The sequence below is a fragment of the Mobula birostris genome, chromosome 14 (assembly GCF_030028105.1).
Source record: "Mobula birostris isolate sMobBir1 chromosome 14, sMobBir1.hap1, whole genome shotgun sequence".
Lineage (NCBI taxonomy): Eukaryota > Metazoa > Chordata > Chondrichthyes > Myliobatiformes > Myliobatidae > Mobula > Mobula birostris.
The window spans coordinates 75,083,902-75,100,143 of record NC_092383.1 but is presented as its reverse complement, the minus strand read 5'-3'; the positions used below and the strand labels follow the sequence as shown (position 1 = coordinate 75,100,143).

Sequence of the window (16,242 nt, the reverse complement as noted above, 5' to 3'; positions counted from 1 at the left end):
AGGTCACCCATCCTCTCTAAGGGGACACATCTCCACCGATGGAGGTGTAAGGAGCTTCTTCCCTCTGCTACCCTGCAGGACATCCTTGGGCAAGATGTAGCACTTACTTAGCGCCCCCCCCCAACCCCCGTCACATGAAGCCATGGGAGCAGGTGGTCAATGGTCATATGAACAACTGGTGCATATCACAAATCCTGGTTATGTGACCACTGATGCCAGGCATACAGTCTCTGAAGAGTATTGATAACAGCTGGGGTCACCTGGCCAGAAGATGGCAATGGCAAACCACTTCTCAAGAAAAGTTTGCCAAGAACAATCATGGTCATGAGACCATGATCACCTATATCATATGAAACGGCACATAATGATGATGGTCACCCATCAGTCTCCTGTATTCCAAGAATTAAACACCGAGCCTGCCCAACCTTTCCCCATTACTCAAGCCCTCAAGTCCTGGCAACATTCTCACAAATATTTGCATTCTTAGAGGCAATCCTGGTGCAGGGTTTCGAATGAAACATCCACAATTCCTTTCCTCCCACACGTGCTGCTCGGCCCACTGAGTTCCTCCACCAGACTGGTTGTTGTTCTTTGCACTCTTTCTGGCTGAATGATGTCCTTCCTATGACAGGGTGATCAAAACCCCACACAATACTCCAAGTCTGGCCTCACTAATGTCTTGCAGAATACCTGTATTTGATCCAGAGAGGTATCTGAAAGCTGTTGTCACTTGTCGTCTTAATTCAGTCTCACTCCCATTGTCTCTGTCTTCAGCTTCCTCTACTAGCAAATAGAAATTTGATGGGTCGTGCCTCACCTTCTTACTGGGCACTTTTGCACCTCTCCGGATTCAACATTGTTCCACATATGCACATTAGATTTTCCACATTTCAAATTTCCAGCATCTACCCTATAGTTACAGTCAAAGAGTCATAGATCGCCTCAGCACAGAAGCAGATCCTTTGGGCCATCTATCCATGCCAAATTATTATTCAGCTTACTCCCATCAAACTGCACCTGGAGCATAGCCCTCCATATCCCTCCCATCCATGTACATCTAATTATCGCTTAAATTTTGAAATCGATCCCACATCCACCACTTTTACTGGCAACTCATTGCTCACTCTCACCACCCTTTGAGTGAAGAAGGTCCCCGTCATGTTCTCTTTAAACAATTCCCCTTTCACCCTTAACCAATGACCTCTAGTTCTATTTTCACTCAGCCTCGATGGAAAAAGTCTGCTCGCATTTAGCCTATCTATATAGCTCTATATATAATTTTATATAGCTCTAATTTTATATACTGTACCTCAAATCTCCCCTCATCGTCCTACACTCCGGGGAATAAAATGCTGACCTGTTCAACCTTTCCCATTGGTCATTTCAGCTTCTGCTTCTCCCAATGAGACCTCTACGAGAGTGACCTTCTGATCCTGTAGTTTTCCCAGCGATAATCTAGCTTACTTATTGTGCTATTATCTGGGGCCTTTGCTATTAACGAGTTTTTCATTGTTTCATACCAGTTTGGGAGTGCAAATTCAGGTAAATAATTTTAGACTGGAATTAAAAATCTACCATCGGTATTAGTAACTATGAAATGTCTGCACTACTATAAAATTCCGCCAAGGGGACAAAACTATCCCAGGTGTCAGGTCTTGAAGGTACTGATTCTCTCCAAAGCACAGTTCCTGAGGTGCTGACTCTCCCTAGGGTAGAGTTCCTGAAGATAATGACTCTCCCTGGGATACAGTTCCTGAAGATAATGACTCTCCCTGGGGTACTGTTCCTGAAGATAATGACTCTCCCTGGGGTACAGTTCCTGAGGATAATGACTCTCCCTGGGGTACAGTTCCTGAGGATATTGACTCCCCCTGGGGTACAGTTCCTGAGGTGTTGAGTCTCCCTGGGATGTAGTTACTGAAGATTATGACTCTCCCTGGGATACAGTTCCTGAGGATAATGACTCTCCCTGGGGTACAGTCCTGAAGATAATGACTCTGCCTGGGGTACAGTTCCAAAAGATAATGAGTCTCCCTGGGGTACAGTTCCTGAATATAAAGACTCCCTGGGGTACAGTTCCTGAGGTGTTGAGTCTCCCTGCTGCAGTTCCTGAAGATTATGACTCTCCCTGGGGTACAGTTCCAGAAGATAATGACTCTCCCTGGGGTACAGTTCCTGAGGTGCTGACTCTCCCTAGGGTACAGTTCCTGAGGTGTTGACTCTCCCTAGGGTACAGCTCCTGAACATAATCATTCTAACCTGGCTACCATTTTTAAACATTAAAGATTAGCTTTATTTGTCCCATGTAGTTCAAGCATACAGTGAAGTGCATTGTTGGCATGAAGAGTGTGCTGGGCAGTCCGCAAGTGTCGCCACGCTTCCAACGCCAACATGGCATAGTCACAACTCACTAACCCTAACTGTATGCTTTTGGAACATGGGAGGAAACTGGAATTCCCGGAGCAAACCCATGCGGTCACAGGGAGAATGTGCAAACTTGTTAAAAACAGAAGTGGGAGTCAAAGCCTGACCTTGGAGCTGGTGTTACATAAAACATTGGAGCTAACCGCTCTGTTACCATGCTGCGCCAGCCTCTGTCTCCTGAACTATTCCTGGATGTGATGACTCTCCCTCAGGCACAAGTTCTTTGAGATACAGTTCCTTTCGCTGGGTTACTGTTGCTAGAGGTCAGTGCCTTCAGGAAGCATTCTGCGTCAGCACTTATTTACTGGCTCCACTGTGCCAGATTAACACACGGGTTATGGTTTAAATCACAAATTGTAATGAGCAACACACACAAAACACTGGAGGGACTCAGCAGGTCAAGCAGCATCAATGGAAGGGAATAGAGAGTTGACGACTTGGGCTGAGACCTACTTCAGGACTTAAGATAATGCTATTCTTCCAGAGAGTAGATCAGTAAACTGACCGTTTGGAAGATGACAGTTTTGGGTAGGTTTTGGTGAAGTCTGCATTGTTTTAGTGTTTCTTTCGTGACTGATCATCCCCACATTTCTGCCTTCCATCTTGCTCCACTTGCCTGCTCTGAAGCACGTCTTTTCCCCATAAATGAATGAGATTTCCTGGGACTGGGTTAGTCTGATTGTGGCTCTGTAGTTGTAAGTGTGAATTTTTAATGAAGTTCCAATGATGCTCTATTTAGCTATTTCAAAGATAAAGCCCTTGGTTTCTGTCTCTGAAGCTACTCAGCTTGTTTCAAATGTCACTGCCTCCTGTGTTGAAGGCAGACAAAAAAAAATTCCCAGTGCAGAAGCGAGATAAATAGGATGCTCAATGACTTGCTAATAATCACATTAAAACATTTGTTTATGTGCTGGCGTGACTGACACACACGAACCTCTGATTGAAGCAGCCACACCAAATCTCTCAAGGCTGTTTAATCACACAGGGATAAGTTTAAATTAACTTGGCCTGATAGTCACAGTGCCACATTATAAAGCAATTGCAAATCTACGCACAGCTAGAAAATTTTCTTCCTCTTTTTGATTTAATAACTGCACACTACGCCTTTCATTTTTTTCTCTTGCTTTAAAATAAAACAAATACAGTTTTTTAAAAAAGAACATACTCTTCAACCTACTTTGTAACTTCAGCCTTTGACCGAGGGTCTTAGGTCAACAGACATTTGATACCTCTTCTATATTGTGTGACAGCCCTAGGGATCTGATCATTGAGTATGGAATGGAAGGCGTCTATGCTCAAAATCATCACTGAGCTCAATTCTGCCTCACTCAGGTAAGGTATACAGATGCAGACATTCTGTTTCTCACACATACACTCCGATAATAGTACAGAATGCTGATGTGGTCTAAAACCAAATATTCATTAACAATCCTCATACAGTATGTGCATCACACTGAGCACAGGGGCCCCCCCAGGGCTGTGTACTCAGTCCACTGTTGTTCACTCTGCTGACCCACGACTGTGCTGCAACACACAGCTCAAACCACATCATCAAGTTCGCCGATGACACGCCCGTGGTGGGGCTCACTAGCAAGAACGATGAGTCAGCATACAGAGAGGAAGTGCAGCAGCTAATGGACTGGTGCAGAGCCAACAACCTGTCTCTGAATGTCAACAAAACAAAAGAGATGGTTGCTGAGTTCAGGGGGACACAGAGCGACCACTCTCCACTGAACATCGACGACTCCTCCGTAGAGATCATTAAGAGCACCAGATTTCTTGGTGTTCACCTGGCGGAGAATCTCACCTGGTCCCTCAACACCAGCTCCATAACAAAGAAAGCCCAGCAACGTCTCTACTTTCTGCGAAGGCTGAGAAAAGTCCATCTCTCACCCCCCATTCTCACCACATTCTACAGAGGTTATATTGAGAGCATCCTGAGCAGCTACATCACTGTCTGGTTCGGAAATTGCACCACCTCGGATCGCAAGACCTTGCAGCGGATAGTGAGGTCAGCTGAGAAGATCATTGGGGTCTCTCTTCCCGCCATTACAGACATTTACACCACATGTTGCATCCGTAAAGCAAACAGAATTATGAAGGATCCCACGCACCCCTCAGACAAACTCTTCTCCCTCCTGCCATCTGACAAAAGGGCACCAAAGTATTCAGGCTCTCACGACCAGACTATGTAACAGTTTCTTCCCCCAGGCCATCAGACTCCTCAATACCCAGAGCCTGGACCGACACCAACCTACTGCCCTCTACTGTGCATATTGTATTGCTTATTATTTATTGTAATGCCTGCACTGTTTTGTGTACTTTATGCAGTCCAGGGCAGGTCTGTAGTCTTGTGTTGTTTTGTGTTGTTTTATGTAGTTCAGTGTAGTTTTTGTATTGTTCATGTAGCACCATGGTCCTGAAAAACGTCGTCTCGTTTTTACTGTGTACTGTACCAGCAGTTATGGTTGAAATGACAATAAAAAGTGACTTGACTTGACTTGACTTGAATACAAAGGTCATATTTGTGGACTGCAAAAATAATAATTTGTTTTTAAACTATGAAGGGTGATTGATAAGTTTGTGGCCTAAGGTAGACGGGGTCAATTTTGGAAAACCTAGTACATTTATTTTTCCTACATTTACACACTTAGTGCAGCGGTTGTGGAGCATATGGATCCCTTCTTTGTAGAAGTCAGTGTCTTGGACCTCCAGAAAGCGGTCCACAGCAGGGGTGATTGAAAAGTTTGTGGCCTAAGGTAGAAGGAGATGAGTTATTAACTTCAAACTTTCTGCATTTTCACTCAAAGAGTTAAACTGCGTGTGTATGTAATAAGAGCTGTATAACTCATCGCCTTCTAGCCAAGGCCACAAACTTATCAATCACCCCTGCTGTGGATCACCTGGAGGTCCAAGACGCTCTCATTACATGCACGTGCAGTTCAACTCTTTGAGTGATAATGCAGAAAGTTTGAAGTTAATAACTCATCTCCTTCTACCTTAGGCCACGAACTTATCAATCACCTCTGCTGTGGACCACTTCTACAAAGAAGGGATCCGTATGCTCCACGACCACTGGACCAAGTGTGAACATGTAGGAGGGGACTATGTTGAAAAATAAATATGCTAGGTTTTCTAAAATTGGCTCCTTCTACCTTAGGCCACAAACTTATCAATCACCTGTCGTACTTCCTCTTAGCTTCTGGGGGGAAAAAAGTCTTTTATTGCTATCTCTTGTTGAATGATGGTCTTTGAAATTCAGATCTGTGTGACTTCACCCACCGGTCTAGTTCTAGAGGACTAGGATATAAGAGCAATAATGTAATGAGAAGGCTTCATAAGGCATTGGTCAGACTGCACTTGGAGTATTGTGAGAAGTTTTGGGGCCATATCTAAGAAGGCATGTGCTGACATTGGAGAGGGTCGAGGAAGGTTTATGAAAATGATCGCAGGAATGAAAAGGTTAACATATGTGGAGTGTTTGATGACTCTGAGTCTGTAATCACAGGAGTTTAGAAGAATATCAAGGGGATCTTATTGAAACCTATTAAATATTGAAAGGCCCGGATAGAGAGGAGATGGAGAGGATGTTTCCAGTAGTTGGCAAGTCTAGGACCAGAAGGCACGCCCTGAGAATACTTTATTGTCGCCAAACAATTGATACTAGGACGTACAATCATCACAGCGATATTTGATTCTGCGCTTCCTGCTCCCTGGAGTACAAATCAATAGTAAGTATTAAAAATTTAAATTATACATCATAAATAGAAAATAGAAAACGGAAAGTAAAGTCGTGCAAAAAAACCGCGAGGCAGGTCCAGATATTTGGAGGTACGACCCAGATCCGGGTCAGGATCGGTTCAGCAGTCTTATTACAGTTGGAAAGAAGCTGTTCCCAAATCTGGCATAGAAAGACATCCCTTTAGAACAGAGATGAGGAGGAATTTCTTTAGGCTAAAGGTGGTGAATTTGTGGAATTCATAGTAACAGAGGGCTGAATTATTGGGTACACTTAAGCAGAGTTTGATAGGTACCTGATTAGCTAGGGTGTCAAAGGTTACAGGGAGAAGACAAGAGGATGGGGCTGGGAGAAAAATAAATCAGACATAATTGAATGGTCAAGTAGACTCAATGGGCTGAATAATCTAATTTGTATTCAATATCTTATGGTCCCATAGTGTTATGTTTAATCTTGGTTCATCCATCATGTTCCTCTCTCCTATCCTTTCTAGTATTGATGAGTCCCTGCACTATGATGGTTGATCGTGCAGTAAAATCTAGTGGAATCACTCCTGTACATCTTCTCGATTATATTATTGATGACAAGGGGATCTGCCATTGGAGTGCTGCTTCTCCCGTTTTTAGTCGTCCCTCAGGATTGAGGGCGACTTGCTTTTATTCCAGTCCTTTGGGTTCTGAAAGGCCTGATGAGGCCATGTAGAGCTGGCAGATTGTGCCTTGAGATAGTGAGGGAGGTGCTTGGTGTGTGGTGGAGTGGAGGGTGGTGTGCTCAGACCCTGCGTGCACCAAATTTAGATGTGTTACCAGAAATAAAGCCCTGAGGATTTCAATGCCCATCAAAAATACCATCTCCATTTTGAGCAGTCCCAGGACAAGGGTTCAGAATCTGGTTTAATATCATTGGTATATGTTGTGAAATTTGTTGTTTTGCGGCAGGAGTACATTGCAAATGCATAGTGATAAAAACTATAAATTACAATAAAAAAGCATATATACTGTAAAAAATAAAATATATAAGTAGTGCAACAAGAGAAGGGAAATTACTGAGGTAGTATTCATGGGCTCATTGTCCATTCAGAAATCTGATGGCGGAGGGGAAGAAGCTGTTCCTGAAACATTAAGTGTGTGTCTTCAGGCTCCTGTATCTCCTCCTTGATGGTAGCAATGAGAAGTGGGCATGTCCCGAGTGATAGGGGTCCTTAATGATGGATGCCGCCTTTTTGAGGCATCGTCTTTTGAAGGTGTCCTGGATGCTGGGGTGGCGAGAACCCATGATGGAGACGGCTCTGATGATGGATTCCTCTGGACCAGTGAGGATTGTATTCCGTTGCCCGCGTCCTTAGTCAAATCCACCTTCCATTAGGGCAGACAACATTGTATTTCAAAACTAAAGGACCAGTACTTGTTGTTGCTTCTCCACTGTTCTCATTCTTTCCCTCCTTCCTGCTTGTTACTTGACCTCAGAAAGGGGAGAGTGACGCACATCCTCCTGTCTGTATCAGTGGTGTTGAGGTTGAGACGGTTGAAAGCTTCAGCTTCCTAGGGATGAACATCAACGATCGCCTGTTTTGGTTCACCCACCTGCACATCATGACCAAGAAAGCTCACCACCACCTCTATTTCCTCAGGAAGCGAAAGAAATCTGACACGTCCCCATCAACCCTTACCAATTTTCATTGCTACCACACAGAAGTCATCCTGCCTGGATGCATAATGGCTTAGTATGGCTACTGGTCAGCCCACGACCACAGGAAACTGTAGAGGGTGATAGTCACACATCAGCACATCTTGGAAACCAACCTCCCTTCTATGGACTCTGTCTATACTTCGCACAGTCTCTGTAAATCAGCCAACATAATCAAAGACCCTATCAATCTGGACATTCTCTCTTCTCCCGTCTCCAAATGAGCTGAAGATACAAAAGTCTAAAAAGATGTAGCACAAGGCTCAAGGGCTGTTTCCATCCCACTTTCTCAGACTATTAAATAGTTCCTTCAAATGATAAGTAGGACCCTTGACCTCACATTCTATCTCGTTATGACATTGCACGTTACTGTCTACCTGCTCTACATTTTTCTCTGTAGCTGTTACACTTCATTCTGAATTGTTATTGCTTTACCTTGTGCTACCTGAGTGTGCTCCCTGATTATCTGGTCTGTATGAACAATATGCAAGGCAAGCCTTTCACTGCATCTCGGTATATGTGATATTAGCAACCCAAATCCAACAAACCAACTTCAATTCCAGTTCTCCTCTACTCCAGATTCTTCTTTTGTAACCTCCTTATCTGCCGCCCTCGCCAACCCAATCCTTGTCTTCCTTCCTCATCCCCTCCATCCCTCATCCCTCCTTCTCTCTGTTTCCCCACCCTTATCAGAACTAGCACTGTCAGGAACTGTGGCTTAGTTGGTAGCAAAAGTTTTTATGGGCTGGGTTTGCAGTGGTCAGCAGTACATGAGAGATTCTTTTCTCCAAAGGTTCTTGATAGGTCCAACTGTGAGATAACTTGGAAATAATTCAGATTTAGAATATTCTAATCTGCGAGAAATCTATCCAATTTGTATTTGAATAAGACAACGCTAAATTCTTAGACCACCTCCTCAAGAATTCCTGCAGAATGGTTTGATTATCTGCACACTTTAATACTAGCTTGGTTTGAACTTAATTCCTTTGAAGAGCAGGGTATTACCATGGCCATGGCCATGCTGTTTAGAACAAGGCTGACAGAGCTAACATTATCTACTTCCTTTAGAATCTCTAAGACAACAATACTATCACCTTCATGCCTATTTTTCATGATCATGGACCCAATCTACAGCATCACCAATCTATTCCAAGCTATTTGTTCCTCCAGTCATTTTGACTGTCTCATTAGCTATAATTCTGTACTGTTATACTGTACTTTAAGTGTGGTCATGCAAGTGATTAATGAAACTGCAAGATTACCTTAGTACCTCAGCATAGTCCTGATCTTTTAATGCATCTCAGTATCTGACTTGCATTACTCATAATGCCAAGCAATGTTGTGAGTTCCTGCCACATTCCCACTTTAGCTTTATAGTGGCATTTGCAAAAAAAAACAGGTGAATGACTGCATAATTTGCAGCTGCACGTAAGGAAGTATGGCATTGTGAAAGATGCCCCTCCCTCAGAGCCAAAAATAACACTGATGAAGTGTCTCGACTCAAAACATCGACTGTTTATTCCCCTCTATAGATGCTGCTGGGTTCAACCCTCAGTGGTCCGAGTTTAGTTCTGTTGCGGTCTGTGAGGAGTTTGTGTGTTCTCTCCATGACAGTGAGGGTTTCCTCCAGGTGCTCCGGTTTCCACCCACATTCCCAAGATATACGAGAGAATAAGTTAATTGATCACGTAGATGTAACAGGGCAGCGCAGGCTCTTTGGTCCAGAAGGAACTGTTACCAAGCTGCATCTCAAAATAATGAAATAAATATTTTCCAAAATATCACTTACTCTTTAATTTAGATTTGCCTGAATGAACATTAACTGCTTCCACCATCTTCCTTCATAATGTTACTGCTTGCTCACTGATTAGTCTTGAATCAAACCATTTTATTTCTGACTTCCAGGTATTCTTAGGTAACAGAGACTACTGCTTAATTTTGAACATATAAGGGACCGTGCCTTTTGTAACACTCACCTTCCACGTGGCCGTGTTTCTCCGGAAGTATGCAAACATTCTTGTAAACCAGTTATAAATTTCATTGAGTGTCAACTGTCTGTCTGGAGCTTCCAAGATTGCCTGCAGGAAATAAAAGCCGGCATTAACAAAAGAGATTGAAGGGGTGGAATAGGGTGAACAGTGGAAAGAAGCGGAATGGGAAAGGTGGAAGGGAAGATTTGATAGAGGTATACAAAATTAAGAGGGGTATAGATAGTCATTTTCCACTAAGGTTGGGTGAGACTAGAACTAGAGGACATAGGTGAAGAGTGAAATGTGAAATGTTTAAGGGGAACATTAGGGGGAGCTTCTTCACTCAGATGGTGGTGAGACTGTGGAACGAGCTGTCGGCCGGAAGTGGTGGATGTGGGTTCAATTTTAATATTTAAGAAAAAGATGTTTAGGGAATGGATGGGAGCTTTGTGGAGGGCTATAGAACATAGAACATAGAATAGTACAGCACAGTACAGGCCCTTCGGCCCACAATGTTGTGCTGACCCTCAAACCCTGCCTCCCATATAAGCCCCCACCTTGAATTCCTCCATATACTATGGTCCAGGTGTGGGGGATGATGGGACTCAGCAGAGTAACAGTACGGCAGGGACTAGGTAGGCCGAGTGGCCTGTTTCAGTGTTGTAGTGCTCTATAACTCTATATCCAGGATGAAGTTGGGGGGGGAGGGGGGATAAGGAATGACTCAGATCGGGACAGGGCAAGGTGAATTGTCAGGATATGATGGTGCTGGGCATGGTAGTCCACTAATAGACAGACTTTGAGTTAATCATTCACAATTCCTTCAGGAGCTGCAAGTCATTCAGACCTAAAGTCACTGCTCAGCTTCAGGGCAAGGAGGTGCTCAGTTACCTGTCTGATGAGGGACGCATATGTAAAGGGTGGCCGAACATCAGCGTTCTTGTAAAACTCATGATTCTGGGCAAGCTCTGGAAAACAACAGAAATTATGCACATGCGTCAATTGTAAACGTCTATCTCCATCTACTTGAGGGTTACAACATCTGGATTCCCTTGCAAGCTGATCCCTACTGTCCCTGGAGGTGGAACGAGACAAGATGGCGGAGTGTAGGCTTTATTGAACAGAAAGGATGAGTTTGCTGTTCCTTTCCAAATTTCTCTTCAGCCAGAAAGCAGATTTGACACCCAGGGCAGTTTTTGATGGGAACATCCCACACCTGCTTTTTATTATTGCACATGATATAGGAGAAGTTTGATTTCAGTCACTGATGGTAAATGCGTATGTGTATACTGACTGTATCTTCCACTCATTGCATCTCATGTGGGAGCAGTGAGAGTTCAAAGGTATGACCCAACAATCAATGGCCATTACTGACACTTTTATCACTTGGATAAATTCCTCCCCCAAAACCTCCACCTGATAAATAACACAACTGAAAGAAAGTTTAGGTCCACTTATGAATAAACTCTTCTCGGGCTTCCAGCCAGGTACGAATATTGATTATAACCGACGTTTTGATGACAAACTCTGCCTTCTTCTTCAGGGATGATGCTTGGGCATGTTGGGTCTGGTGGTATTTATAACCCTGTGGTCTGTCCCTCCTGATTGGTCAGTCCTCATCCAATCAGGTTTCTACTCTTCTCCCTTGTTGGAAGAGGACTAACCAATCGAAACATTAATTATAATCGATACCTCTACCTGGCTGGAATCCTGAGAAGGGTGTATTCATCATAAACACCGGGAAAGCACAAGAGCCTTTTTTTTAGATCTAGTTAGTTTAACAGGCTAACCCGCAAAATACTGGGTCAACAGCAATCCACACATAAAATACCTTTAACAATTCCGTGTCCCTTTTGTCTTCATCACAAAAGAACCCTGTTAATCTCCATCATTGGTCATGTTCAGTACAGTCATGTTTTCATAGCCTGCTGCTTCGGCCACTCACAGAGAGATTCCAGTTTTCAATGGCCTTTCCTCTCAATGTATGCTCTATAATTGCACCCTGCACCCCTCATTTAGGCCTGTACCTCTTGACTCTGACCCTGATTTCCACCCAGCTAGTGTGGTGTCTGTGCATGAACAATACACTCTCTACACCACAGTTCATATCTCCTGCAAGGCTCTGCTCTGTGTGCACCACCCAGCCACCACTCTCCATGCTCCAGATCTGAGTTCTGCTCTTTGGGTACAGACATTATTTCTAGGGACTTCTTCAATCCTTGGGTTCTGGTCTTTTTGATCACCAGCCTTTCCCGAAAACTCCAAGTGCCAGCTTCCGCCTAGCGCCCAAGGCACAGCACAAAACAAAACGTAACGTTCTGCACATCCAGCAGTAGCCAAAGCCATAGACTTCTGAACATATGGGTGAAACCCCTAGTGAACTTTTTAATGGCATGATTGGTTTCTCGGCCACATTGTCTTCCCAATGTGGCCCCTGCTTTTGTGAGAATCAGGTTTGGAGTTGGTGAGAAAGTCCGTGTGTCATTTTTATCCCGGAATGTGTGTCAGCTTCAATAACACTTAACAGCAATGAAACATCATCTTTAAAAACAAACAATTAAACGTATACCCGTCAATAATTCAGGAATATTTTGGTCCTAAGTGCAGCATGCTGTATTCATGAGCTCAGGCATGGGATTCTTTCTCCTGGAACTAGCCTAGTTCTTCACCCTGCAAGCTAATCTTTCATAAGTGAGGAAGAGGGGAGTGAAGGCATCATCTTTGCATGGTTGAACTTTGCTACTACTGGACCCAATGGATAGTATTGAGATTAGGACTGCTGGCTGCTAACTCATTTCCTATATTTGGAAAGGGCTGGACTCAGAACTTCTTCCTCAAATAGTAACTGAATATGGGCCTATGGTCCAACATCTACATCGAGCGTTGTTGCAGGAAAGCAGTATCTATTGTCAGGGACCCCCACCACCCAGTCATACTCTCTTCTTGTTGCTGCCATCAGGAAGAAGGTAAAGAAGCCCCAGGACTCACACCGCCAGGTTCAGGAACAGTTCAAAGTTCAAAGTACATTTATTATCAATGTATGTCTCCTACATACAACCTTGAGATGTGTCTCCTTACAGGCAGCCACGAAGCAAATAAACCCATTTAAAAAGACCATCAAACACCCAATGTGCAGAAACAAAATCAGGCAAACGATGAAAGAAGTCAAATAACGCTCAGAACTGAAGTTCATGAAAGTGCGCTCACAGCTACAAAGTCGGTCACAACCAATCCAGGAGCCCGTCAGATGCAGGCCACAGCCCCAGTTCAGCGCAGAGATGAGTAAACCTTGCAGTGAGCTGAACAGTAGCTCTTCTTTGCCTCTGGCCCTGCCACCCTGATCTTTTCAATCTGGCCCAGTGCTTAATTCAGCCAAACAGCGAGTCGTTCCTTGCTCTTGGGTTCAGGCCCCGCCACTTGGGCCTGGGCCCGCTGCCTTGTTTCAGCCTGAGCCCAACCATTCTAATCTAGCCCCTGCTCAAATCTGTCAAACATTGGCATGATTTTCACTCTTGGGACTGGGCCCTGCTCCCCTTGGATCTGCGACTTCGAATTGCCTCCAAGTCCGCTCCAGCAGCCAAATATTGTCTCGTTTCCCACTCTCGGGCCCAGGTCCCGGCGCCTCGATTCAGCCTGTACACGTCATGCTGCAACCATCCTGCATCATCGAGATTTCAGTTCACACCGCTAAAATGCCAGGTCGTACTGGTGGTTCAAAAGCTCAACTTCGAAAGGGAATGTTACGGGCTATTGATTGCAGTGATCGTTTACCAGAAAAAGTGTGAGAAATGTGAGGAGTTATTACCCCTCAGCCATCAGGCTTTGAACCAGAGGGGATAACTTCACTCAACTTCACTCGCCCCATCACTGAACTATTCCCAAAGCCTATGGCCTTACTTTCAAAGACTCTTCATCTTTTGTTCCTGATATTGATTGCTTATTTAATTATTATTATTTCTTTTTTCTTTTATATTTGCACTGTTTGCTGTCTTTTGCACTCTGGTTGTCTTTCATTGATTTTATTATGGTTATTGGATTTACTGAGTATGCCCGCAAGAAAACAAACCTCAAGTTTGTATATGATGACATATATATATATACTTGGATAATACACTTACAAAACTTTATCTTGTACATTTCAGGTTTGGGACATTCAGTTACATTCGATGTTGAGAAAGATGGAGATCTGAAGTGTCATGGGGAAGAATAGGGTGCTGGTGTAACTGATCAGCATGACGAGTCAATTAGTCTCTTCAATTGCAACTAAATACCCTGTTCAGGTATCAGACTCCAAAAACATTAACCCTGTTCCTTTTTTTTTCCACAAATGCTTCATGACCCGTTGACTATTTCCAGTATTTTCTGTTTTCATAACACGAAAGTGAAGTATGAAAGCCTCTTACCTGAAGATATCGGCATGCAGTACTTATCAGAATGCCGCCGTCTAATGGCTCCCATATTGTGTAAACTTGGTGAGCTGATTACCGAGGGCCCTTGCCTTATGGGGGTGATTGGCGTGGCAGCTGAGGTTGGCGTGTGAGGTAAACTTTCCGGGAAAATGTCTGACGTACTCTTGGAAAGTGTGACATTTGAGACCAGATTCAGCTAACGGCGAAAGGTGGTTCACAGGACAAGTGTAACATGCGAAGGAGAGAAACAACAAAAAAACATGGAAAATAAGTGTATCTGACAATGGCTTTGGACTTTATCTCCTCCTAGAGGCTAGAGACCTACCATCACTAAAAGGTGGGAAAAGTAGTTTTCCATGTAGGTCCAAATAACAGATATATCACTTGAGAACATTCTGCTAAGATCCCACATGAGGAGACCAGGTACAACCACAGAAAGCACAGCATCCTATACAGATTCTGCAAAAACTGTTACTGGAGAGCTAACTTGAATCTGTTGAAGGAAGATACAGTATGTATATAGAACACAGAACAGTATAGCACTATAACCTATGGTTGTACCAGCCCATATGACCCTTATAATCCTTCCCTCCTGCACAGTATGAGCCCTCCATTTCCTTATCTAAGACTCTCATAAGTGTATTTGTATCAGCTCGAGTACCACCCCCGGCAGAGCCACCACTCTCTGTTAAATCCTACCTCTGAAACCTCCACTAAGCTTTCCTCCTCTTACCTTAATAGATGTCCTCTGACACTCTGGGACAAAGGTGTTGGCTGTCTTCTCTATGTATACCTTTCATAATCTTATACACGTCCATCAAGTTGCTTCTCATCTTCCTTTGCTCCGAAAAAAACCCTCCCTTACTTAACCTTTCCTCATAAGACATGACTCTTATCCAGTCTGTAAATCTCCTCGGCGCCCTCTCTAAAGCTTCTACATCCTTCCTATAATGAGGTGACCAGAACTGAACACAGTACTTTAAGTGTGGCCTAACCAGAATTTATTAGAGCTGCAACATTACTTCACAGCTCCTCAACGCTATCCCGCTATCCCTATACCAATGAAGGCCACACATCATAGGCCTTCTTAACCGCCCCTGTCCACCTTGGTGACAACATTGAGTTATGTATGGACCCCAAGCTCCCTCTGTTTCTCCTAGGCATCCTGCCATTGACCTTGTACAACCCCTCAAGTTTGATTTTTCAGAGGAGATTAAAGCTTTTATTACCATGATGATTACTCATCAGGATTCACTTTACCAATGAAGAGAGAGGAAGCCCATTCAATGCTTCTTAAAGATATAACACTTCTTTGATGTCATCTTTGTGAATCTTCCAGGTCTATTTAATAAGTACTACACAAAGAAGCATTTGTGTTATGTCCCAGTGTTACGTAAATTCATTACAACAGTTTATATCCAAATAGAGCTTCTCATATAAGAAAAACTTAGGGAAGTTGGGAGAGTGGGGGTGAAAATAAGTATTATAGGCATAGCGAAAGGAAAAAGGCTGTATGGAATTTTAGATACTGCACTGTTAGATACTGCATTTAATTTGGAAGAAAGTCTAGAAAAGGAAAAACAAGAAAGACAGAATAGAAGGAAGAGAAGGAGAGAGAAAGCATATGTCCTTCCAAAGTAACCATCCCAGAACACAAGGCTCTGCAGATCAGCAGTAAGTTGGCAATGTAATATGTCATTAGGCATGCTGTTTGTTCAGTTATTTCCTTTCTTATTTAATGGTGAAGTACTCCTCTTACAAGAATATACGAGATGGTACTTCTTTGTTTGCTAGCTTTCTTGATCTGTATATTGATCGCCTGTTGCTGAGGCTATTCTTCATCATATGCAGTATATTCTATATGGCATCTTATTGAATGCTTTCCGAAAACACAAATATAGAACATTGACTGGTTCCCCTTTATCCAGCCTGCTTGCTGCATCCTGAAATAATAGCCCCCAATTATCTATTGCCATTGGGATGTTTTCAGTGTCCTCACAATGAAGACCAAAAC

The 16,242-nt window shown here is 43.5% G+C and overlaps 1 protein-coding gene across 5 annotated transcripts in view; it reads right to left on the bottom strand.

The window, feature by feature from the left end:
* The window catches only part of foxp4 (forkhead box P4), a 465,538-nt gene that overhangs the window by 20,088 nt on the left and 429,208 nt on the right, over positions 1 to 16,242 (bottom strand). For all 5 annotated transcript variants that reach the window (XM_072278682.1, XM_072278678.1, XM_072278679.1 and 2 more), the window contains exons 11-13: positions 14,223 to 14,424; positions 10,711 to 10,787; positions 9,826 to 9,927 (exon numbers count right to left, since the gene is read on the bottom strand). In XM_072278682.1, coding sequence (XP_072134783.1) covers positions 9,826 to 9,927; positions 10,711 to 10,787; positions 14,223 to 14,424 — 381 coding nt within the window. The remainder of the gene's footprint in view (positions 1 to 9,825; positions 9,928 to 10,710; positions 10,788 to 14,222; positions 14,425 to 16,242) is intronic.